This window comes from Trachemys scripta, chromosome 1 (assembly GCF_013100865.1).
Source record: "Trachemys scripta elegans isolate TJP31775 chromosome 1, CAS_Tse_1.0, whole genome shotgun sequence".
NCBI lineage: Eukaryota > Metazoa > Chordata > Testudines > Emydidae > Trachemys > Trachemys scripta.
Genome location: NC_048298.1, coordinates 223,013,086 through 223,038,848, shown reverse-complemented (window position 1 = coordinate 223,038,848; position 25,763 = coordinate 223,013,086). Strand labels below are relative to the sequence as shown.

Here is a 25,763-nt window from a genome sequence, read left to right as displayed (position 1 = left end):
ATGTAATACAGGATATAATTTTCTGATTATTTAAGGGATTTTGTAATGTAAACCCACACCAACTTGGCATATGTTAAATATGGACTAGTGAAAAGCATATCTTTTTAAAGAATCAATATGCATCATATGACTATATATTTCAAATTATTCTGTAATAGATCTTAACTGAATACACGTGCAACATTATACACCTATATAGTATCAGAAGAAATTTTGGATGGATGATTTTTGATTACCATAGCCTACATATGATTTTTGTACAAAATACCTTTAGTTTTCTTTGAGGTACAGCATCCCAGTCTATAGACCTGAACCACCGATGCCTTTTCACATCATCTGCTCCATTCTTTAAATAAAACCAAAAAACAAACAAAAAATTATAAGATAATGTGTATGCCATAAAACCTTAACCTATGTATTTCATTATAGCTGTTCTCCCGCCCCCCCTCAAGTTCAAACTTTTTAATATAAAGTTCACAGAAGCCCAGAAGTCATCCATAACCCTATAATATGAAGGGAAATATGAAAAACATTTCCAAGCTTTCACAAGGGCATTAAATAACCAGTGAGCATAAAAAATTAGATACTACACAAATTCACTCATTTAGAATATAAGCAGCTATTTTATTTCTGAAAAGCTTTTAACTCTAGTTATACATCTTGGACAAGATTTCTCAATGGCATGAAGGGCCAGTGCAAAACCCTGTGGACCACATAAGCCCCCACCTTGGGCTGCAACGGAGGCCGGTGAGGAATAGATGGAATGGTGTCTGTACCCACAGAAAGGGTCCTGGCCTGACTCCGCATAGGGTATTAAGGTAGTCCAGAAAAGGGATGAGGGGATCTGCATTGACACAGATCCAGTGGCACCCAAGATCTCATACACGTTGTACAAGGACATGAGAGAGTGTGGAGCATCCCCATACCCAGGTTTGGGTTGAGGGGGTATATTCTCTCTAATATCTTCTCCCTCCTGGCACTTTACCACTTGTAAAAGGTGAACAGAGAAAAGTAAAGTAATGCTGCTAAAAAAAAAAAAAATCAGGGTGGATAAAAATCAATTGGATTTTTTTTTTTTTTGCGCTAAAATGCTTTTTGAGGGGGGGAAGTATCTAAAGATGTTTTAATTAAGATAGCTTTGAGCTATAATGTATCTCATCATGGAATAGGGATTATAAATTCTAATTCTATAGTATGAGACAGTATATTCATGTAATGTTTAAGAAAAGTTTTGTAAATGAATTCCAATAGTTCATGGATTAGGGACCCAATTTTAAGGGGTTCCACAGCCTACTGTATAGATTATTTAGATTATTTTTTCTATCTAGCCAATGGGAGTCAGTGCTCCATCTAGAAGATACGATCAGAGATGCTTAGTTTTGCAGTTCTCAAACTGTGGATTTTTGTCTCCAGAGGTAACACGCTTGTTAAAGGGCAAACATGTTTTTAAATAAATAAATAAATAAATATATAGAGGCGAGAAATAAGACCTCAACTCTATTGTCCCTCTGCAAATTTGTGTACACAGAATCAATCCCTTACCTCTCTCTAAAAGTGCAAAGTTTCAAAAAGTTCAAGGAATAGAAGATTGTTGGGGTCAGAATAGATCTGGACAAGGAGAAGTCTGGAGATAAATGTGAGAAGCGAGGGACATATGCTTGTTTTGTTAAATTATTATATGTTTGCTGTTGAAGAAAAAAATCCAGAATACTTAACGTTGTTGTTTTAATTAAATAAAACAATTAAAATGTCTGTCTGGTGATGTTCTCCTCCTAATACAGCATGGCAAGAAAATCCTCCAAATATTAATGATCAACCTGTTGAACAGGAGATATTTATGAAGTCACTGGGAGGTGAACTATCTGCTTCAATGACCTTTGGTAAATGAAATAACCAAACAATCATTCATTTTCGGATATAGCTGTAAAGCTAATTTGAAAAGTTTTCAAAATAAATCACTTTTTAAAAATGTATAGTGTGTACCTTCTGAAAATGAAACCTACATCTATCTCTGACTTGTGAAAAATATGTATTAAGGTTATAACAAGCAACAAGAATGCACTTTTATGTAGAAAACCATGATTAAATCGAGTCTTCCTGATTAATGATTTAAATCAAAACCACCCAGAAAAAAAAAAAAAAGAAACCAAGATTAAGAACTTTGAAAATATTTTTTTCAGATATGCAGTATAGAGAGATAGCTATGAAAATGATTTTAATGAGGGGTATATACTTCACCAACCAGCAATCCTAAAACTGTGGCCTGCTAACCCACTGGTGGTCTAATGATCTGATGGTCTATGGAGAGCTGTCTGGTCACATAGTGCCAGCCCTCATTTCCAGTTGCTAAACTGAAATAACGGCAGGTAAAAACACATTAAATACTGTCCTAATATGACTTTTCCCTACAGGCAATTGCAACATATGTTTTGTGACTGTGACCCAAAGGGGATATAATACACAAGAAAATTATTCTAATAAATGCCTCACTATGGAAAAGTCAAAAACTAATTGCTGTGGGCATTAGTCTTCTTTATGTTAGCACCTTGAGTTTCATGTAACTAGGGCAATTTCATTACAGAGAGGTAAGAAAAGAAAAAAAAATGTTAACATATATCAAGACAGAATTGTAGAAGAAAAGACAACAGGCTCACTAATGTGCAAGAGTACTAAATGAATATTTAAAAGTGTTGATTTTCCACTTTTTTTTTTTAAATCCTTTAAGCTTTACATAGGAAGATGAGTTATTAGTAGAGCACAACCCTTAACACTTCTTTCTCTGTTTTTAGGTTTTGTCTCTAGCCATCTTCCTTTAACAATAGTTTGCCCTAAACCCTGCAAAAGAAACACACACACCATTTTAAGGATAATGGTGAAATTAGTCCTAACTTAATTAACATACAGAACTAGAAAATAATCCTCAGTTCAGGCATTTCTTGCAAGCTAGGATTTGAGGGAACCATAAGAATCCACTCAACCTGACATGGAATCAAACCAGCGTGGGAGTGGCCCATTTCTTGGATGAAAGATCACTGTCACATGAAAGAAGCTCCATCATTCTCCAAATGTTGTATTTTTTTTTTAAACGACATGGAAGAATCTCTTTGCTTGGCTCCTAACTGCACCAGAATTTGGACACCACAAGACCTCACACACTGTTGGTCTAAATTTCAATCTGTTTATCTAAACTTCTTCCAAGAATTACCCACCACAGCAGGTTGCTTCTTTGACACTGCTGACCTTATAACAGTGACTCAACCTTTCCCAACTACTGTACCCCTTTCAAGAGTTTGATTGGTCTTGTGTACCCCCAAGTTTCACCTCACTTAAAAACTTACAAAATAAGACAAATATTTTTAAAAAGTGTCACAGAACACTATTACTGAAAAATTGCTTACTTTCTCATTTTTACCATATAATTATACATCAATTGGAATATAAATATTGTACTTAAATTTCAGTGTATAGTATATACAGCAGTATAAACAAATCACTGTCCATGAACTTTTAGTTTGTACTGACTTTGCTAGTGCTTTTTATGTAGCCTGTTGTAAAACTATGCAAATACCTAGATGAGTTGACATACCCCTTGGAAGACCTCTACGTACCCCTAGGGGTAAATGTACCCCTGGTTGAGAACCACTACCTTATACCACTAACCAAACAATTCAAGCTGAAAGTACATTTCCAAGACAAATATTCAAACATCAAAAGGAGAAAGTTATCCAGCCACAATTACACTGGGCAGTCATAACTTCATGCTTTCTCCAGTGAAAACCTTGTTGAATCCATGAGGTCTCTTCTCATTGGACCATTAACCTATATTGCATCTAATCACAGGAACTGGGGGCTAGAGATCTGGGGAGGTACTTTGATTCCTGAGAAAAAAGGCTGGGGACCTGTGGTAGGAGGGATCTGCAAATCAGGTCCATCTTGGCCACAGAGGAGGCATATGGATAGACCCAAATGTCTCTTTTTGCGGGGAGAGGGGGAGTTCAGGGGAGGATATATACAGCTGCATGAGACCTGTGATCATAGGACTGAAAGGCATCTTGAGACAAGTCAGATGTGTTAAATAGCTGGTGCAAAGTCTTCAAGGTACATCATAGATGTAAAGCCTTAGGTAAGATGAGGGTTAAAAAAAATCCCTGGTGTTCATTGGAGAAGTAAAGATATCCATGGTTGGAAGCTGCATCTGGATATCAGAAAAACAACAGATGCCATACTCTGTGGAGTACCATGTTGTATGTCTGGAAGAGACTGACCTGCCCTACCTTTCCCAGAACTGAAGAGCTGTGTAGCCTGAAAGCTTCTCTCTTTCACTAAAAGAAGCTGGTCCAAAAAAATACTTTATCTCACCCACCTTGTCTCGCTAATATCCTGGGACCAACACAGTTACAACAACACTGCAATTAACACCCCAGGTAAGGCAAACAGGGTCTTTCCAATAGCTCTTGCCTTTAGGTGAGAGCACTACCCTGATCTCTTCTGCTCTTCACAGGAACTTCAATAAACCAGACAATTATTGTCACAACATACTTCATATCAGACAGAGACATCTCCTTAATGACAATTGAGCGCTGAGCTCATGACATGAAGGATACCGGGAGGGGGGACAGTGGAGGGGAGAAGAGGATAATTATCAGTGAAGTTCCAGGTTTGATCAGCTCTAATGTGCATGAAAAGCAGCTAGGGGCTCTGTAATAGGAAAGGAGCTCAGGAATTCACCTCAGGGGGAAAAAAAGACAAAAAGTAATGAGCCTGAAACAACTGGACTGATTACTTACACCTTTACTTAGAGGAAGGCTCTCCCAAGGTCAGTAGAGAAACAGACAGATTAATGAAGCTCTGTATGTGGTCAGTGAGCATTTGACTTAGTTAACAGTTAGTTCTAGGTTCTGAAACAAGTCTAAGATCCACAAGCTGCACAATAGTTTTGTGAAGGGTAATTTAATGAAGTAAACAGGTGTAAAAGTAAGGAATGACTGATCTCCTGGTTCCAGAGAGGGCTGAGATTTGCCCTCTTTGTATTTTTCCTCTGGTCATCTGGTACAGAGGCAGATTTAAACGATAGGTTACATACGACAGTTAACAGTTCTACAGTTTCATAGCTAAGTTCCTTCAGAACTCTTGGGTGAACATCTGGTCCTCATGACTTATTTCTCTTTAATTTATCAAATTGCTCCAAAACCTCATCTATGACACCTCAATCTGAGACCATTCTTCATATCTAGAAAGAATGACTCAGGTATGGGAACCTCCCTCACACCCTCTTCTTTGCAATGGCCTTGTCTTCCTTGAGTGCTCCTTTAGCAATTTGTTCATCCAGAGGCCCACTGATTGTTTGGCAGGCTTCCTGCTTCTGATGTACTTTTTTTTTTTTTGCACACTTGTGTTTTTTTGCTAGTTGCTCTTCAATTTCTTTTTTAGTCTGTCAAAAGGAGACAAAACTAAAATCTTCCACTGCTTAACTTTCCCTATGAACGCCCAAAGAGTCATCCAGTTTCTGTAGCTAGAATTTGACACAACTGTAGTGGAAACTGGTTGGTGTAAATCCATGTGACCTGATACTGCAATAACCATTTCTGAAAAGTGAAACTACAGAATTTTGCAGTAAGGAGCATTAGTGAGGTTTCCATCATACTGTGCAAAAAACTGGAACATTTCTCTTTCCCCAGTTACAATAACAATTCTACCACACTTGATCTTCACTGCTAGCACTGAGAAATTGTGGTAACCTTATACTATATCCAAAGCTTCTCAATTTCACAGTGCAGTACTGTTCGAACTGTAATTTGTGACGTTTATGAAAATGCACTGAACTTCAGATGTACTTTATATCCTAATAAAGAAAATGAATGTAATTGTCTTGCCCATGACTAATTTTACTTGGCCCAATCTCAGTACTCACTCACATGCTTATTCCCAGCAATGGCTAAAGCAGAGATTTAGTACTGACAGCAACAAACTGACAGTTTTAAGTGTCTGGCCTTATAAACGTATACATTTTAAATCAATTAAGCTAGAATTCTAATAGATCTTTGCATCTGCGGTTTCAAACCTTCATACTTTCTCCATCACCGATAAATTATACTTAAATGCAAATATATGGCATTATTTCTTACACGTACACATTGGCACCAAAGAGATTTCTAGCCTACTTCATATGCTGGACATGAAAACTAAGCCTATAAATATATAGTACATAATGGATTTAACAGTTGTCTTCATTCCTCCCTGAAGGCTAAAAGGAATGAAATGTTCCAAAATGTTTTTAGTTTAACTACTTCCATCTTCTGCTATGAAAACAAAATCTTATTTTAGGTTTTCAAGACATCTTATATTGGATATGCTTACTTCCCTAAGTATTACCTTCCACTTGGCCATTCCCACTGCTACCCTCAGCTCAAGTGCTCTATCAGATCAGTCTCTCAGGTCTCTATAGATGTCCTGATTTGTTTCTATGTACAGCTTTTACTTGCAGATATGTCTCTATTTTTATTTTTTCTGTATAACTTTCTTAATTGATCACATTGCTAAATAATTTACTTCTTGGGAAATATGGTGCCAAACAGGGCTTGAACTATAGTTAACTTACAAGCACTACTTCAGTTTTGAAGCCCCAGCATACTGCTCTTTATTAGTCTTACTTGATGTCATGCTAGGCCTCTCTGGCCTTTTACGCTAAAAGATTGTACTGTGCATAAGAGGCAATACCGTGCCATGTACAACAGTGTTGTTTTGTTAATACACTTGCACAGATGTCCATCATTTCCCATCAACAGTTGGAAACCAGGTGGTCGATTTTCTAATGTAAATTGGAGACTTTTGATTTAGAAAATAATTGCTCTTAAAATGACCTTTTAAAATGTTTTTAGAGCTGCATTTCTCAAGCTTTTAATGTATGCTATATTCTAGATACATAAAATTATTACTCTTTCCTGTAAATAGACTTTTTATTACAGATTAACTCTTTTGGTTATGTGTCACTTTCTCTCTTTAGAACAGTAATTTGTTTTTACACAGATTTAATTTTCTTTTTAAAGAAATGTCATGAGCAATAAGTATGGGGAAAAAAAAACTAGCTTCTCTCTATCTTGGAGCTGATCCAGCAAAACATGGATCTGTATGCTTAACTTTAATCTTCTGAGTAGTCCCACAAATGTGGATTTGGGATTGGTACTGTGAGCTGATAAAATTATTTAAATGGGACTATTTACACATAAGAAGTTAAGCACAGGCTTAAGTGCTTTTCTGGATCAGAGCCTTTTACAAAAGAACAGTTATTTACCCTAAAGTAACTGTGGTTCTTTGAGATGTTCTAGTCAGTGTGGATTCCACTGTAGGTGATTGATAACTAGCAACCTCCCTGGACAAGGACAGTGAGGAATTGCAGCTGGATTAGTCAATTGACTGTTGAAGTCGTGCTGTCCTGACCTTGGCAACAGATCTAGCGCGCACATCAAGCACATAAAATTTGACAAGTGTCTGTGGGTTTGTTCCACATTGCTACTTTGCAAATCTTAGACAGTGGCACATTTCTGAAGCAGGCCAAAGATGGTGCCTGTACCCTACTAGAGTATGCTTTCATGTTCAGAAGAAGATGCTTATCATCTAATTGATAACAAGTGAAGATACATTAATTGATCCCCCTAGAAATTAGCTTCAATGAGCTTGCTTCATAGAGCCACATGTAGCCACAAAAAGGCTGGGGAAAAGGTTTAAAAGGTTTGGTCCTGTCAAGATAATAGATAAAGGCTCTAGAAATATTCAAAATATGTAGCTTCTTCTCGCCTGCCATCAAACATGGTTCAGGAAGAAAACTGGTAGGTTAATAAACTGATGTAGGTGAAACTCCAGGACCACCTTTGGAATGAACTTAGAATGCAGAACCACCTTGTTCTTGGGAGTACTCTCACTCAGATGTTCTCATATACAGCTGACATGACTAAGGAGCCTAGGTTACAGTGAATACAGAAGTACTCAAAGCCCATTGGTGATACTTGGTACCTTTTCTCAAGCTGTTTTACAGTAGGTGTTATCATGGCTGGAGTCTACCATAACGCCTTAGCTGGGTTCCTCACTTATGGGAGAAGTGATCCTGGCTGAACCCGAAGCTGACCAAATATCAAACAACTTGTGGGATTTTTCAAGATATAACTGATGTCTCTCTCTCCACAGACTCAGCAATCCTCACAAGGAGTTCCTGGAATGATTTAAAGCCATCAGGTGCCAGTGAAGGTGCCAAGCTTTTTGCTTCACCAAGAAACAAAGACCAGAGATCCTCTGGTTATGTTACAGGGTGCTCTCATTGCCTGGCCTCTGGTTCTGGATACTCTTGGTAGTCTGGCATAGGTGGTTTAGTCAGTGACCTTGAGGAGAAGATTTTCTACTCAAAGATTGATGCTCTGGTGACATTAAGAAGAGGAGGTTACTTACCTGTAACTGGAGGCTTGAGATGTGTGGTTCCTATCGGTATTCCACTGAGGGTTTATGCATGGTCACCATGCATCCAGAGCTGGAGATTTTGAAAGTAGTAGCGCCCTTGCTTAGATTAATGGTTTTGTCTGAGGTGATAAAGGGCTAGGTGAACTGGCTGTGTCTCCAATTCCTTCACCACAAATCCAACAGACCTACAGCAGAGGGGAAGGAGAGCAGAAAGTCGAATATAGATAGGGACCATAAAGCTCGAAGAACCTGCAGTTACAGGTAAGTAACTTCCTCCTCTTCTTTAAGCGACGGTCCCTATAGTATTCCACTGAGGGTGATTAACAAACAGTATCTAAACCGGAGAAGGGTGCGAGGATGAAGAAGGAATGGTTGAGTGGAGGACAACTCCGCTGCCGACTCCTGCACCAAGGTGTAATGCATAGCAAAGGGATGCGCTCAACTCCATGTGGCCACTCTACATATGTCCCAGAAAGGCACATCATGGTTAAAGTCAGGGCTCTTGTAGAGGGTGGAGGCAGTCCCGATAGCCGATAGAGTGTAATGCACCCTGAAATCCACTTGGAGATTATCTGTGTAGAGACTGCCTGACCTCTAATTTTTTCAGCTATTGCAGTAGTCTAGGAGATTTACTGGTCTTTCCTTGGTCTAGAAGGCCAAGGCCCAACCGACATTGAGGGAATGGAGTAGTTATTCCTCTTCTGAGGCATGCGGCTTCAGAAAGAAAGCAGGCAAGTGAATGGGCTGATTGAGATGAAACTGGAAGATGACCTTTGGCAAAAATTTCAGATGCAGGTGCAGAGAGACTGTCTTTATGGAAAGTGGTGAAAGGAGGGTTAGCCATCATGGTCCCAAGTTCACCTACCCTTCTCGACGAAGTAATAGCCACAAGAACGGCAACTTTCATGGAAAGGAGAAACATGGAGCATGATGCCAGTCGATTGAATGGCAGTTTCGTTAATACTAGGTGAATTAGGTTGAGGTTCCACCAGGGCACAGTGCGTTGAATGGGTGGGAAGGTTCTGATAAGGCCTTTCAAAACCCAGCAGTCAGTGGTGTCTAAAGACAGAATGTCCTTCCACTGGGGGGGAAGGAGAGGAAGGAGAGGGGGGAAGGCGCTAATCGCTGCCAGGTGTACTTTGAGAGAGTTGAGGGCAAGACCCGATGCCCTCAAAGACAGGAGGGAATCTAAAAGGAGGGGAATCTCCACTGCTTCTGGGGAAAGCCCCTTCTGTTAGGCCCAGGAAGCAAAGCATTTCCACTTGCCCCGGTAGGAATGCCTAGCGGACTCTTTCTTGCTGCTCAAAAGGATGTTTTGCACGTCTGACGAACATGCCCATTCTAGAGAAGATGCCTCTGTGCACAGAGTGGTGGACTTTGTGCCCCCATTTATTGATGCAATAAACGGTGGTGGTGTTGTCCAACATAAGGACATGATGGGGCCTGATGGATGGAAGAAATGCTTGGCATGTCCTTCTTATCACACTCTAAGTTCCAGAATGTTGACGTGCATCCTGGATTCCCGAGTCAGTGGTCCCTGTGTCATGTGGTCTCCAATGCATGATCCCCTCCTATGAGGGATGTGTCAGTGATGATAGTCCTGTTCAGGGAGGAAGAGAACAAGGATTCCCACACAAAGCCACTGTGGGTTTGTCCACCACTGGAGGGAAGATAGTACCACGAGGGAACTGTCAGCATAAGATCCGTGGTGTGGCGCCTGGGTAAGTAAACTCTCTGAAGCCACATCTGGAGGCAGGTAAGGCAGAGGTGAGTGGAGGCAGTGACGTATGTACATGAGTCCACATGACCAAGGAGGGATAGGCAGGTCTTGGCCAAGACAGACAGACTATTGACTATGCAGGCTATGATTTCCTGCAAAGTCTGGAACCTGACTCAGAGGGAAGAAAGGAGTCCAAGCAACATGGGGGCTAAAAGCTGAGCTTCGTCTCGGACCGCACCGCTAGGAGCCAGTCATCAAGATAGAGGAATACAAGGATCCCATAATCCTTGAGGTAGGCTGCTACGATGGAGAAAGCCTTGGTAAAGACCCTGGGAGCAGTGGTGAGTCCAAACAGTGGAAATCTGTACTGAAAATGCTACGGGCCAATTGTGTACCACAGGAACCATCTGTGGGCCAAATTGATGTCTATGTGAAAATAAGCTTCCTGAATATCAGGAGCCGTAAACTACATGCCTTCTTCTAATGACAGGATGTTCGCGGCTAACATCACCATACAAAAATTGGATTTACAGATGAAGCAACTTAGATGATGGAGGTCCAGAATTGGTCTCCATCCACCTTTCTTTTTGGGTATCAGGAATTAAGTTGAATAAAACCCCATCCCTCGATATTCCAGAGGAACCCACTGTGACAGTTCCTCACGTAAGTCTCTATGGAAATATGCTTAGAATGTGTTTTATGCTACATATGTCATGTAACATATCTCAGTAAAGGTTATGATCTACTGAATGTATTAATCCTATTTGCATGCATGTATTATTTTTGTATTCGACTTTATGAATGTTGGCTGTGTACTGGCTTGATTTCAAAATAACCTTAGTAGAACATTTGGTCAGTTCCCGGAGAAAGGAATGTTGAAATTAATTACCTAATCAAGAAACACTTAAAGGACAATGGATCTTAGAATGCTCCAATCCACATAAGAAGTCTACTTGAGGATGTTCAAGGTGAACAATGAATGCTACCTGTAAAAACTGAGTCATGTATGGACATGTGACTTGCCCAGGTGACTGCTAAACTCCATCTTGGAGCTGGACTTTGCATAGGAGTGAGGAGGGGAGTCTCCACCCACAAGAGAGAGTCTATTTAAACACATGGGAGACCCCTCCATTTGGTATTCAGCTGGCTAAAAAGGGAGTCTCTCCACCCCCTCCCCCCCGGATACTTGGAAGAAACTGGAACAAAGGGGTGTGAGTGATTGCTGGACCCAGGCTAAAAGGAGATTAGTCTGTAAAAGGGAGCATTTTGGAACTGGTGAGGATCTTATCTGTATTCAGTTTGATTAGACAGAGATTTGCGCATTTTATTTTATTTTGCTTAGTGACTTACTTGGTTCTGTCTGTTACTACTTGGATCTACTTAAATTCTACTTTCTGTATTTAATAAAATCACTTTTTACTTATTAATTAACTCAGAGTATGTATTAATACCTGGGGGACAAACAGCTGTGCATCTCTCTCTATCAGTGTTATAGAGGGCGAACAATTTATGAGTTTACCCTGCATAAGCTTTATACAGGGTAAAACGGATTTATTTGGGTTTAGACCCCTTTGGGAGTTGGGCATCTGAGTGTTAGAGACAAGCACACTTCTGTGAGCTGTTTTCAGGTAAACCTGCAGCTTTGGGGCAAGTAATTCAGACCCTGGGTCTTTGTTGGAGCAGACGGGAGTGTCTGGCTCAGCAAGACAGGGTGCTGGAGTCCTGAGCTGGCAGGGAAAACAGGAGTAGAGGTAGTCTTGGCACATCAGGTGGCAGCTCCCAGGGGGTTTCTGTGATCCAACCCATCACACCCACTCTGTTGCCCCTTTTTGTAGTAAAGAGTCCACCTCTATGGCAAGCATGCTGTCATGAGATTGGTCCCTGAGGCGAGATTGGGCTCTGTATGAGGCAGAGTGATGAACTAGATCATATAGCTATAGTGTATAACATTTAGTAACCACTTGTTCATTATTATTGCACTCTAAGCTGGTATGAAGAGTGTCAGATGACCCCCCCAAAGGAGGTGAAGTGGTTGCATGGTTGCAGCTCAGGTGGTTGACAGCTCTAGAGTGCCTCAGAAATCTCTCTTCTGTGGGGGGTTGTAACTGGAAGGAGGAAGGTTATGAGGACGGGCCCCATGGATGAAATCTTTGAGTCTTTTGATGCTTCCTTGATGGCTTGTAAGGCCTCTGATGGAAAAATTGGGAAGTTGTTTAATGCTGTGGGGGCAGTGGCTTTGGCGCAGGTGTGCCCACGGAACAAAGTATAGCTCAAATCCTTCATGGCATGGAAGGAGTCATCCATCTTCTAGTTGAAAATATGTGTTGCAACGAAAGAGGTCTTTGATAGTGTTTTGTACCTCCCTGGGAAAACCAGAAGAATGGAGCCACAACTCCCTCATCATGACTATGCCTGTGGCCATAGGACGCGATGAAGTATCTGTTGTGTCCATCGCTGAATTAAGCAATGTTCTTGCTACTAACTTCCCCTCCTGTATTATTGCTTAAAAGCAGGCCCGGTTTTATTGTGGCAGTTTCTCAGCAACGTCCTCCAATTGGCTGTAAGAGGAAATCGTATTTGCAAATAATGCCTAATAATTCAAGATCCTGAATTTAAGGCTGCCCGAGAAGACCTTGTGGCCCAAAAGGTCCAACCACTTACCTTCCTTGTCAGTTGGGGTGGAGCGTGGGTGCTTCTGCCTAGCCCGTTCAGTCACTGCCTGGACCACAAGTGTATTGGGGGGATGGGGAGGATGAGAAAAGAAACTCAGACCCCTTGGCCAGTACTTAGAAGCATTTCTCTGCCTCTGCGTACATGTGGCCGGCATATGCCAAACAGTTCTATCTGGCTCAAATATGGCATCATTGATTGGTAGAGCAACTCTACTTGGCACAAATCAGTGAAATATGTCCAGCAGCTTATGTTGAGCGTCTTAGATCTCCTCCAGCAGAATGTGTAGCTCTTCCTGCAAAACTGCCCAGAAGATACTGGAATTGGCGGTAATCATCAGGAGATGGGAGGAGATGCTGAAGCCACTGCTATCAGGTGAGGACAATTGGAATCTCTCCTGCTACGGTGGCACCATTGGAACTGGACTGACCTCATCTCCTTCCACCATCGGTTCCAAGCATCTACTCGAAGGTGCTGAGGCATTGAAATAGGGGATATTTCTTTTATAGAACGGATGGGTTCTGAGGGTGGATATTGGGGCAAGGATACTCAATAGGGCCAGCATGATGGATCCAGAAGGTGTTGCAGTGGGTCCCACAGTTGAGGAAACCAGTGACTCCCTAGTGGCAGGAGTGGAGGATACTGGATGATGTAGAAGGTCTTTGTTGGTACTCATTGTGGCGGGAAGGGATGGATGGCTCCTGTCCCTTGTCAGATTTAGCCGAAGACAAAAATTCAGAGCTCAGTTCCATCAGCGGTACCATTGGAAGCGTGTCTGCTGCTGGAGCAGGGGGCGAGGAGTGCCTCAGCTGCGGCACACCCTGTGCAGGAGATAACGTGTTCCTGGAAGTAGAGGGTCTCAGAAGGTGTGGACACCTCAACTCTCCCAGAGTAAACACTTCCTGGGGCTCTGGCCTTTTTCTCAACCTCTCTGGAGCCAAAGGTACCCTCTCCTCAGCAGTGATCTTCCTCAAAACAGACGGCTCTCAAGCTCAGACAGATGCCAGTGTTGACGGTGCATGTGGGTCAGTATCTAGTATCAACAGATCCGTGGTTTCTGTGGTCTCTTTTCATGCTTGTGTGCTTTAGGGCATGCTGGCTTCCCATGACTGGAATTTGTGGAAGGAGCCTCTCCTTTGTTAAGTCTTGGAAGAAACATACTGCCATACTTATGTGCATGTTTCCTTGCCTCCCGACTAGGTCCTGGTGCAGGGTCCATAGTGATAGTACTGCCCGTGCTGGACTCTGTAGCTGGAGGCATACTCCTGGCTGCTGCAAGCCGATGTAAGGGGCGGGAGGGAGGGTTGCCTGGCCTTCCACGAGATACTTCCAGAGGCAGAGAACTTGGCCTTCTTGGATACAGCTGGGGAAGGACTGGCAGATACTGCACCTGGATGAAATGTGGGCTTCTCCCAAGCAGTAGAGGCAGTGTTGATGTTTGTCGCTGACCAAGAAGGAACGCAGGAAGGAAGTGCAGATTTAGAGCTTGGGATTTTGGCATAGTCCAATATCCGCATGTGAGTATGAGGGCTGTTTACATGGAAGACACCCCCCAGCCCAAGGAACTCAATTCTACTCCTAAAACTAGTAAACTACAAAACTACTATATAAACAGTAAAATCAGTAAAATACTCTAAGCTAATTAAGTACAACTCTATATTTAAAAGTGCGTCACACACGAGAGGACACTAATAATTCCGACCTAGACCATGCAGTGATGAGAAGGAACTGGTAACACAGTCTGTCTTCTCTGCCCTTTATCACTTCGTATGAAACCATGAGGTGAACCAAGGGCACATGCACTGACCAACAGACATTACTACTTTCAAGATCTCTGGTTCTGGACGCACGGTGCGCATGCGTAAACCCGCAGTGGAATACAATAGAGACCATCGTTTGAAGAAGCAGGCTTCATATGCAGAAGGATATGGCTCTCTTGGTACGGGGGAGGGGGGTCTAATGTGGTATCAGAAGGTTGTTCTGCATTGATGACTGCCCCAGTTCTACTCTGGATTCATCTTCCATGACAGGCATCAATGTTAAGGGGCACATCACCAGAATTGGGCTAGCTGCTGGAAAAGTCCTTTCTGCTGCAGGCTGATCCTTCTCTCAGTCCTTAATATTGTCAAGGGCCTGGTGGATTTATCTACAGAGACTTTACGTAGTTTTTCCTTATAGGAAGATACTTCGCTCCTCCCAGAATCTCTGGCACTGCGTTCAGAGTGGCCTCTCTTAATGCTGGACTTCGACACCAGAGGTGTTGGTATGGCTTGGATAGCAAAGATGTTGGGGTTGGCTTTGGTACCAAGGGCTAGGTATTAATACAACCACCATCTTCTTGGTACTGAACTTCAGTGCTTTTTTTTCTGCTAGATGGGGCATGAATGATTTTGGCTTGTCCAGTAGCAGAACTCTGGAGCTTGTCTCATCAAGATTTGATGAGACCTTCATGAATTGTTGCAAAAGACAGAACTTCCACCTCATATATCATGACTTAGTTTTCTAAGCAGAGAACAATAGGCACACTGAATTTCTGCTTGGTATATGCGACTTCTAGGTAGAAGAGACACCTGTTGTGTTAATCTTAAAGGGATTTACTCATCACAGGATGGATAAAGATTCAAGCCCACAGGCTTTGAGTCTGCAACTCTAAGGTACCCTGTGAAGAGAGGGAGATATTGGTCACTACTCAGTCTAGATGGGCAGAGATGATGACTGCAATTGTAAGTCAAGATAATTGAAGTTCTGAAGGTTTTTAAAAGACCTGTAGAAGGTTTAGCCAAAGCTAAATGGCAGCAGATCAGACATTCACTAGGTTCTGTCTGACTGCCATGTGAGGTAAGGGGAACTGAGACCACCCTGCCCTTTACACACCCTCATATAGGCCCACAGGGTGCAAGTGTGACCCCAGATACTGCTACTTAAAATAATTCCATCTTGTGCCCAAGGCCCATGTGCACCTACAGTAGCATGCAGACTGGCACATACTAGAAAAGCCTTTTATACTGATGCCTAAGAAACAAACAGAAGTTAAACAGTACTAGTAATCAGAATTCCAAACAATTTTAATGTTTAATTTTCCAATTTCTAACCCAATTTCTTCACATCCATCATTTTCAATGTTACACTTATTTCTCTTCAGTTACTCTACCACATTAACATTTTATAAATGCCTTAAAAACTAACAAAAAAATGCTAGATTGCTATGGCAATCTCTTACATTTACAGTAAAATGCTTAACTATAAACTTAATATTGCTTCAGAATAAGCAAGTACCACACAGACATGGCAATCATTGGAGAGAAAAAGCTGCTGCACCATTGTTTAAATCCCTCAATTACACCTTAATTTGTAAGCCAAGTCTAAAGTTTTTTGTGACTATATAGCCACAAAATAGATTTAGGTGGGATCCATATGCTGCTAGCTTCTATATTGCAATCTAGATGGAAGATATGGCTGAATGTGTTCATATGGTTAGGGGAAATTACTCTAACATTTTACATGAGACTGATTTTTGTATACAACAGTATACTTATTCCTTATTATTTCTTTTTGGGACATTGTCTGCTCTGTGCTATACAAGTGATAAGCAAAATGTGGATACTAATATTACCCTTTTCTGTAAAATTGATATAATGTAATGTGACAGAATCTGACCTTTATGTTGACTGATATTTAAACTGAAAACAATGGGAACACATGTCACATGGTGAATAAGGGTAAACATAAGAATGACCATACCGGGTCAGACTAGAGGTACATCTAGCCCAGTAGCCTGTCTTCCAATAGTGGCCAATGCAAGGTGCTTCATAGGGAATGAACAGAACAGGTAATTGTCAAATGATTCATCCCTCGTTGCCCATTCTCAGCTTCTGACAAACAGAGACTAGGGACACCATCCCTGCCCATCCTGGCTAATAGCCATTGATGGACCTATCCTCCATGAGTCTTTTTTTTTTTTTTTTTTTTTAAATCAACCCTGTTGTAGTCTTGGCCTTCACTATATCCCTGGCAAAGAGTTCCACAGGTTGACTGTGCATGTATGAATAAATACTTCATTTTGTTTGTTTTAAACCTGCTGCCTATTCATTTCATTTGGTAACCCCTAGTTCTTGTGTTATGAGAAAGAGTAAATAACACTTTATTTACTTTCTCCAAACCAGTCATAATTTTAGAGACCTCTATTATATCCCCACTTAGTCATCTCATTTCCAAGTTGATAAGTCCCAGTCCTATTAATCTCTCCTCATATAGAAGCTGTTCCATGCCCCTAATACTTTTATTGCCCTTTTCTGAACCTTTTCCAATTCCAATATATGTTTTTTGAGATGGGACGACCACATTTGCATGCAGTATTCAAAATGTGGGCGTACCATGGATTTATATAGAGGCAATATGAAGAAAATGGGCGGAAGAATCTTTCCTTTTGAAAAGAGGGATCCACATCCATGATGAGATTTAGAATAGTAGAAAAATGGTAACAAAGGACATTTTATTGGACATCTATATGCTTGAATGTTGCAGGTTACCTCGGTGGGCAGCTGAGAGTACACATTTAAATCTACAGGAATTTCTAGGATGCTCACATCTCAATATCAGATTTTTATTCCACATAAACACGAAACAGGATATGAAGTTATTAGGATCACACCTTGATGTGATTTTCTATCCTTGTTCTATATTTAGAGAGTATGCTGTACAACGTGTACATAAACATACACACACCTCTCTTCTTCAGAAAAGCTGCACATTTACCTCCTTATGGACATGGTATTAAATTAATTCCACACAGAATGTTGACAAGTAGGGGATCTGGGATCTACTGCTTGTGAATTATCACTGTAACAAGAATGCTGATACCATTTCCTTTGACTGTGGGGGTGCCACAACATTACAGGAGAAACCATTTAAACTGAAAAAACAAAACAAAAAAACCACTTTCCAAATTAAGCCAATTTAGTATTGGGTACCTTCGCCTGCAAAGAAAACATCTTTTTAACATGTACTAGTTGTAGTAATTTTCCAAATTTTAGTAACATTAAAACAAAACAGCTTGAAAATATTTAAAATATTTTAACACTCAGAGTCATTTGCACGCTTACACACACAGTTGCAGGATGAGGTTGTTCCGCGGGGCGGGGGAGAGGGGGATCATTAAAACTGGCCAAGGAAATAGAATTTCAGAGGAAAGCAGAGGAAAGGAGTGCATCTGGACAAAGTGCTAGATGGCAGCCCATTGCAGTAGATCACTCCATCACATACATACACCTCCCCCACTTCTTCCTCACTAATGTTTTCTCTTTTGCTTACATTAAACTGAAAGTATGGTGCAAATATATATTCAACACCAGTAACAGCAATTAAATGTAACAGAGGTACTCTTGCAAAGTTTAAGACAAAAATCAATTACAGCATTCATCCAACATTCAGAACAGAAAAACGTAACTTAATATTTTTCATATGCTAATTCAGATGTTCAGTCCTAAGTAACACAACTGAAGCACAAGTGGCCCTCAAAATTCACGTGTACATTTAAAAACATATTTAACACTAACCTTCATATTTCCCAATCGCCTTGTCCTGTCAACCACTAGAAGCTTCTTAATAAGGTCCCTGTAACAGAGGAAACATTTGTCATGGTTTTATTTCATTGGGATATGCATGCTACAAACCACTGAAAGCACTTTTATTTTACCAGCATAAACATTGTGTGTGTTTTAACAATTCACGTTTTTCCTATTTCAGAACGTCTTACATTCAAAGGGTTCAAGACTGGTATGAAAACAGGTAACCTGTCTCAGAGGAACAGAGGTGAATCTCTCTATAGAGTGTAGTTTCTTAAGAAAAGATTTGGGATACAAGTTCCTTGCCTGAAATGTCTAACCTTCCCCTTTGCATTTTGTTAGGCATTCAAAATCTCAAGTCAAAACTGAACTTCCTTCAGAACATGTTTTTAGACTAGACCTTATAGCAAATTAAAAAAGAGATATATTTTTCAATCGTTCGGTTTTAGCCAAGCATATATTTAATTCTACCTCAGTTAAAAATAGAGAAAATGTGGAACAGCAAGTTCTCTGTTTAAAATATAGTAGGGACTAGCTTGCATTCAGAAGTCCTCCGTAGAAAATGAAATGTATACTTTGAAACTAATGTCGTTTTATGAGCTTTGCATAAAGCTAAATTCAACTTTTTAAAAGCTGAGACAACACTTAGAAAAATCAAAAGTATTATGTAAATACATTTGTAAGTACTATGTTAACAACAAAATCAAGGATCACATTTTTTTGTTTTGTTATTCCAGTGTAAATCCAGAATAACTCCATTAAGGCCTGGTCTACACAAATCATCTTACGTTGACCTAACTACAACCTTGTCCTGCCAATATAAGTGCCCTACTACACCAACATAACTATTCCACCTCCATGAGAGGTGCATGGCTTATGTTGATGTTGTTAGGGAGATGCCATCTTACATCTTCTGTTGGCTGTCTTAATTTCACGGCTCCGTGCTGGAGCTGTGAAATTGACAAGAAAGCCAAGCATCTAAAGTCCGGCTGTCCCTAGGTAGCTGCTGCCCGGAGGTTCCTCCCTTTGGGAGGTGAGGAGCTCAGAAGGCTGCCCCCCACTCCCAGCCAGTAGTGGGGCACCAAGAGCTGGGGGTGGGGCGGAAGGGAGCTGTGCTCCCAGCAGGGAGCGGCATGGAGGGCTCAGCACCTCAGACAGTGGAAGCGCTCTTGGTGAGGACGTACACTACCAACAGAAGGTGGGTAGTAATTACTGCGGTGGTTGTAAGTCGACCTAACATAGGTTGACTTAGGGCACGTCTACACTTTAGAGCCCAGTGAAATTACCCTGGATATACACAGGTATTACAGAGAAATTCAGCAACAAATTTCTACAGTGAATTACATGTTCTCTCAATGGCTATATTCTTAATTATCTACAACTTATCCTCTTCAATAAAAGCCAAGTAACAGTTTTGTATGTTCCACAATAATCAATGTCTACGACAAAACATACAGCTTAGCCATCTTCGCTGTTTTGCAGCCTAAAGAAGAAAGAGGTGCTACTGCAATCTTCCTTGTATGACGGGACTTCAAAACAGGAGTTCCTCAGAGAAAGATTGTGGAAAAAAAAAATCAGATCCATATTTATCTAACCCAGCAAATAAATATAGTTTTTTTCCTTTGAGAAACCTAGAAATCTTAGTTTGGGGCATATTGAAAATGGTGAACTGAATAATAAATTTACTAAACAGCTTGAAAACTGTCATATATGGCAGAGCAAATATTTCTGAAACTCAGTGGAAAAAACCCACTCAGCTGCCAGCTATACGGGAATACAAACGTGACATTGGAAGGAGATTTCCTAATCTCCCATAAACATTTCAGCCAGTAAATGGCTGGATTTAGATTCAGTCCTGTGATTCAGTCATTTGTAGTCATTCCTGAAGGAATTTCTTCTCCTCCCAGGGCATCCCAGAGGACACTTAGGAATGGGTGAGTGAGGAGGAGAAATTTAACCATTATTGTTCTAAACAAAGAGACACCCTTTCAAATAGAAGAGTGAAAAGTAATTCAAATTAGAAATGAAGGGCCAGATCTATTGCTGGATCCCACTGGGTTAGAAACAAGTTTGTGTAGTCGCTTACTGTGTCATTTATATCAGCATTGTGTTATTTAATTGATGACTCTTAGCAGAGTAAGTTGTAGAGCTCTTCTTTTGACTGCTCCTCAAACAAGCCTTGGAAATGCAGAAAATACACAGCTGAGACAGGAACTGACTCAATGATGTTGAGTTGTCACTGAAGCTGTGAAAGTACGTTGCATTCAAAGAGAAGGAGTATCCAAATTAACATCTGCATTAAGAAACAGTGCAGTGCTTCCTTAATGTCCTACTTTATACACAGGATTAAAAAGTCAAGTGTTCTAACAGTTCATTACATATAGTGTTGAATTCAAGTAGGTGCCGACATCCTAGATCAGACCTGCTCAATAATAATAATTTAGACTGCAATGGCACCCCCATTGTTATGCATTTCCAAAACACAAGAGATGACATCTTCGCCCTGAAGAGTTTACCCAAAAACCAAAACCACACACCAAACACTTTTCAAAACAGAGTGGTCAGGGAGGTGACTGACACATCTATTAGTTGTTCTATTTTTCAATGGGGAACAATGTGGGCAGGGGACAGCTACAGACAAATACCTTCAAACCAAGGGATTATTAGATGGCAAAATTCTTGTAATTTATGTCAGAAGTGGTTCTTGAGTACAGATTTGAACTAGAAAAGGATAATGGTCAGGGCATGAAAGTTCAGGAATGGCATTTCACATGTAGGGGATGGGAAGGAATAAAGCACAGACTGTTGCGGGAGAGTCAGATAAACTGGCAACAAGGATAACATCAGAGGCAGAGTGAAAAGCGATGTGAAAAAAGACTAGGTTAGAAGTAGAAAAGGCAGAGAGTTATGCAGGGCCTTACTGGCAGTAACACAAAACTTGAACTTGAAACAGTGGAAGAGGAGAAAGTGGTGTGGCATAGTCAGATCAACAGTCTATAAAAGCAGCTGTTTTCTCTAAGGATTATAGGGAATGGTATGGGCATCAAGTGGGAAAGATAAAAAGAGGCTGCAGTATCAAAGGTGACAGATCAAAGCCTTGTCAAGAGTCTTTAATGGCTAGACATTATGGAAATGTTGTGGAGAATGAATTATTTGGGCACAACCTGGATGTGGGGGGGGGGGGGGAGGGAGAGGAGAGGAAGAGATATGTCAAAAATGAAAGAATAGGGGTTGAGTTCATAGTAAAAAAAATAGGGAGGTCTGTTTAAGTTGATGGTGAGAAGTCAAGGAAGAGATCTCAAAGAGGTAGGATGAAATAAAGAATTGGATAGTGGGAAACAGGTTAGGAGTGAAGTGATAGATTGGTGAGTCAACAGTATAAAAAAACACTAGATGAGCTCATCCAAAAAGATGTAAAAGGAAAGAACTGGGGGTGAAGAACAGAGCCATGTGCAACCCCCTCTCCCCCGAAGGTGGGGAGGAAGGAGGAAGATTACCCATCAAGAAAGACATTACAAAAATACCTAAAGAAGTAGAAGGAGAACCAGGAAAAGAGAGAGTATTCAAAGGGTATGATACCTAAAGTAGCCTAACTGCTCATTAATGACCATCTTTCTCAACTTACAAAAGAACTTGGATACACTTGGTGAGTGCGGTGACTAGAATGTCTTTCATGGCATCAGAATTTACCGGATGATACAAGTCAGTGATTATGAGTCAGTGTGACTGAGAAATACAAACAGATGCTGACAGTACCCTATGTTTAATTGCTTTTCATCACGATGGCCTAGTTATCAATGACAAAGAAACCAACTTTGTACTGTTCACCTTCTGGCCACGTATCCAGAAATTACTGCAGACAGCACATGCGGACTCTTTGTTGAGAAGGATTGTATTAAAACAAAATGGACGAGAAGAGGAAACTGCAGGAAACTGGTAGCAGCAGCAGCATTTTGAGGGCAGCAACTGTTCAGAATATGTACAAGTATGGAATACTAGGATCAGTCAGCATAAGCACATATAATAAGCTGATGCATGCTCATGAAATCTGCTGATACAGCTTTAATAATGGTCTTGTGAGAAGCCTTGTGCTTGAAGGGGCATTCACAGGAGATGGTAGAGAGAAACATTTAAATTATATTAAATATGTTTTCACTTTGATTTCAGGACTAAATTTAGTCCAATATATTTTGCAACAAAGCGTTTTAAAATACCGCAAAAAGGTATCCTCCTATGCAGATCCTTTCAAACTATGCTAAAGAGATAATTAAAAATAAACATTTTAGTGATGAAAGCCAGTATACTTACTTCACATACAAATCCAAATGTCTGGGGAAATCTATTTTGCCAGCAAGAATCTTCTGATATATACCAAATGGGTTGTCATCAAAAAATGGAGGAAACCTATTTGAATTAAACAACCAAAACACAGCTTTCTTTAGTTATCTGCAAAAATGTATAATGGTATTATGTTGAAGTAATTTATCTGCTGACCAGATTGTTAAGTACATAGTTATTCTGTATGCAACGAGGCATTGCGTATTGAAGTCAGGGTTAACCACACCTCTGTAACCCAATTAAGATAGCTATTCTGCAAAACATAGAATGTACAGAAAATATTCAGAATATATGAAAATTTAAATACTGAGAACAATTTTTAATATTACAAGAGAAAGGTCAGTCACATATAGTGAGAGAAGATTTCCCTTAGAAAGTCTGTGCTTTGGCGTCTTCCCTATTGGTGAAATTTGACAGCATTCACCAAAACCAGTTCTTCCCTTCTAGTCTGAACACTACTGACTTTCCCTTCACCTTGGCTGCCAATTCCAGAATTAATTATGAAACTGTAGTTCCTTACCTTTAAAAGACAATATAAAAATAAGGAGCCAGTTGCCTCTTTTTTTTTTGCTGCACCTCTTGCAACAACTAAGAATTTGTATCCTCTCTTGGGGTTCTCTTTCTATAGGCTGACCTATTTGCTCACCAGAAAGGATACATATTTCCACAGTGATACATATCACTTCAGTAGGCTTAATAAACTGAATTCTGGACTCCATACATTTCCTGGAATTCTGCACATCCACCTTCCTAAAAGTTACCCAGGGGAATCTTTTTTATCAAAAGAAGCTACTGTGTAACTACTGCTCTTACAGCCACCACCCATACATGGAATGTGGTGTCACTGCTTATGCTTCTAAAATTGAAAAGGGTTGCAGCTCCTCATCTTCACTGGTGTCAAGGCTGTAGGGGGAAAAAGCACCACCACTATTTTTTAACTTTACATAGAGTCTTTAGTAGTGTAATGCCTTATGTAGACTAGGAAGAAGGCTGGTGTTTTTAATGTATTGGCTAAAATGTTTAAAGAAGTGCTGAATAAAACCATGTTAAATCCTATCTACATTAGGTTCTAACACATTTAAAAGTTAGTTTCATCCCTACTGTGTTAACACACTTAGCTCCTTTTTTTAAATGTGTACATTAGGTGCTAATTCTTTGCAAACACTTGGTAGTCTAGACAAGACTTTAGTGCCAGAACAACAAACATTTTCCTCCTACATGACTTTTTTTTCTGAAGCCTTGTGTTTTTGTTTTTTTAATTTAGTCTCTTGTTCCATACTGTATGTCAGGTAGATACTAACTGGACAATTGTTTCAATATACCAGATTGTAACTTCATGTAACAAGTACAGTAACTGGATTAACATACCTCATACACTGTAGTTACCAAACCACAGTCACAGGCAACAACCAAGTTCAGAGTTTCCCTAGATGCTGTTTGAGTGTCCAAGAAAACAACAACCAACAACAACAAAAAACGGCCATACCTTCACCAAAGAAAATAACTAAAATATTTTTGGTAAGAACAGACAAGAGGGTGGAACTCCCCCCACCACACTCCATAAAGGGAAAAGTAACAATAAACCTTGTTTGGATGATCTCATCATGAAATAGTGGAGCTATTTGTCCGGGAAACTTCAGAACATACAATCACAAGTTTTTCTGAAGTCTAAGGTCCAGATTTTTAAAGGTATTTAGGCACAGCTATACTCATTGATTTAGGAACCTAAGTCTCATTTTCAAAAGTAATTTAAGTACTTCAGTGTCCAGATGTCAATGGGATTTAGGCTTCAAAGTGCCAAACTGTCTTTTAAAAATGTGCCTAAATATCTTTAAAAATCTGGGCCTAAATTCCTATCTCAGACAACTACAAGAAAGAACAAGGTAGCAAGCGAGAGTTTCAAAATTTGGATGTGCTCAGTTTATTTCCCCTTATATAGCAGAGAGATTGAATGGATGTCCTGTTTCTTATTTAGGACAGCCTATAGAATTGCGTTGCATCTGTGTAATATTTTTATTCATTCAAATGATATTAAACTCTAAACTTTCAATTTTGTATTTATGATTAAGATTCATAATCCTATTTTTGACTTGGTGCATGCATTATAAAAAATGAATGTTATGTAAGAAGATTTTTTTGATGGAAGTTACTTCCATCTTATTTCTCTCAAAAACATTTTTTTTAAAATGATTGGATTCTCTCCCATGGAAAAGCCCAGGTGAGACATTGAGAAATATGATAGGGAATGAATGAGCCTAACAATCAGTACAAGTTATTATACTGCCACAAATTAAAAATGCAATTTCTTTCTGCAAAAGTATGCCATTCAAATCTAATTGTAACTGCTACATAGGACAGATATGTACTCCATCAGTTGCTTAGAGAGCTTCTGGAGCAGAAAGCACTGCTGACATCTGGATTCCATTCAGTAAAATAATAATATTGGAATGCAAATTTGTGCTTCAATAATTCTCTACTGTTGACAATTGCAGACACATTTTATAAGCAGTACGCTATTGCTGGAGTATACATTTGTTTTCTCTTCCGAAGACTTAATTGCTTAACACAGCTTTGACCTTTAACATTAATCTCAGAGAAAAACCAAAATGGCAGCATCTTGGAAGACTGGTCCTATTTATAAAATGCTAAATGTTCAGTTATGGTTAGAAAGCACTTCACTATATTGTGTTCATTTTATAGGATACTACTCTAATCAGACATGAATAATCCCTATGACTAGCAGTGGAGCAGGGATTTTGTTTGTGACTATATATATCCACTTTTATTCAACTCCTACATATCAAATATATTCCCAGAGGCGGAGTTCTTCATCTATTCTTGAGAATACTGACATCTCAGGGATATTGACATGGGGAATATTACATGCAACCATATTTTGCATGAAAGGAAAATCTGATAGCACCCAAGTGGAACTAGTAAAAGAAAACAAAAGAAAGACTAAGCAACATATGATCCGAAGAAGTGAGGTTTTTACTCACGAAAGCTTATGCCCAAATAAATCT

At 40.1% G+C, this 25,763-nt stretch overlaps 1 protein-coding gene across 2 annotated transcripts in view; it reads right to left on the bottom strand.

The window, feature by feature from the left end:
- The window catches only part of PRKX (protein kinase X-linked), a 128,706-nt gene that overhangs the window by 11,920 nt on the left and 91,023 nt on the right, over positions 1–25,763 (bottom strand). For both annotated transcript variants that reach the window (XM_034757450.1, XM_034757461.1), the window contains exons 5-7: positions 22,711–22,806; positions 18,394–18,451; positions 269–346 (exon numbers count right to left, since the gene is read on the bottom strand). In XM_034757450.1, coding sequence (XP_034613341.1) covers positions 269–346; positions 18,394–18,451; positions 22,711–22,806 — 232 coding nt within the window. The remainder of the gene's footprint in view (positions 1–268; positions 347–18,393; positions 18,452–22,710; positions 22,807–25,763) is intronic.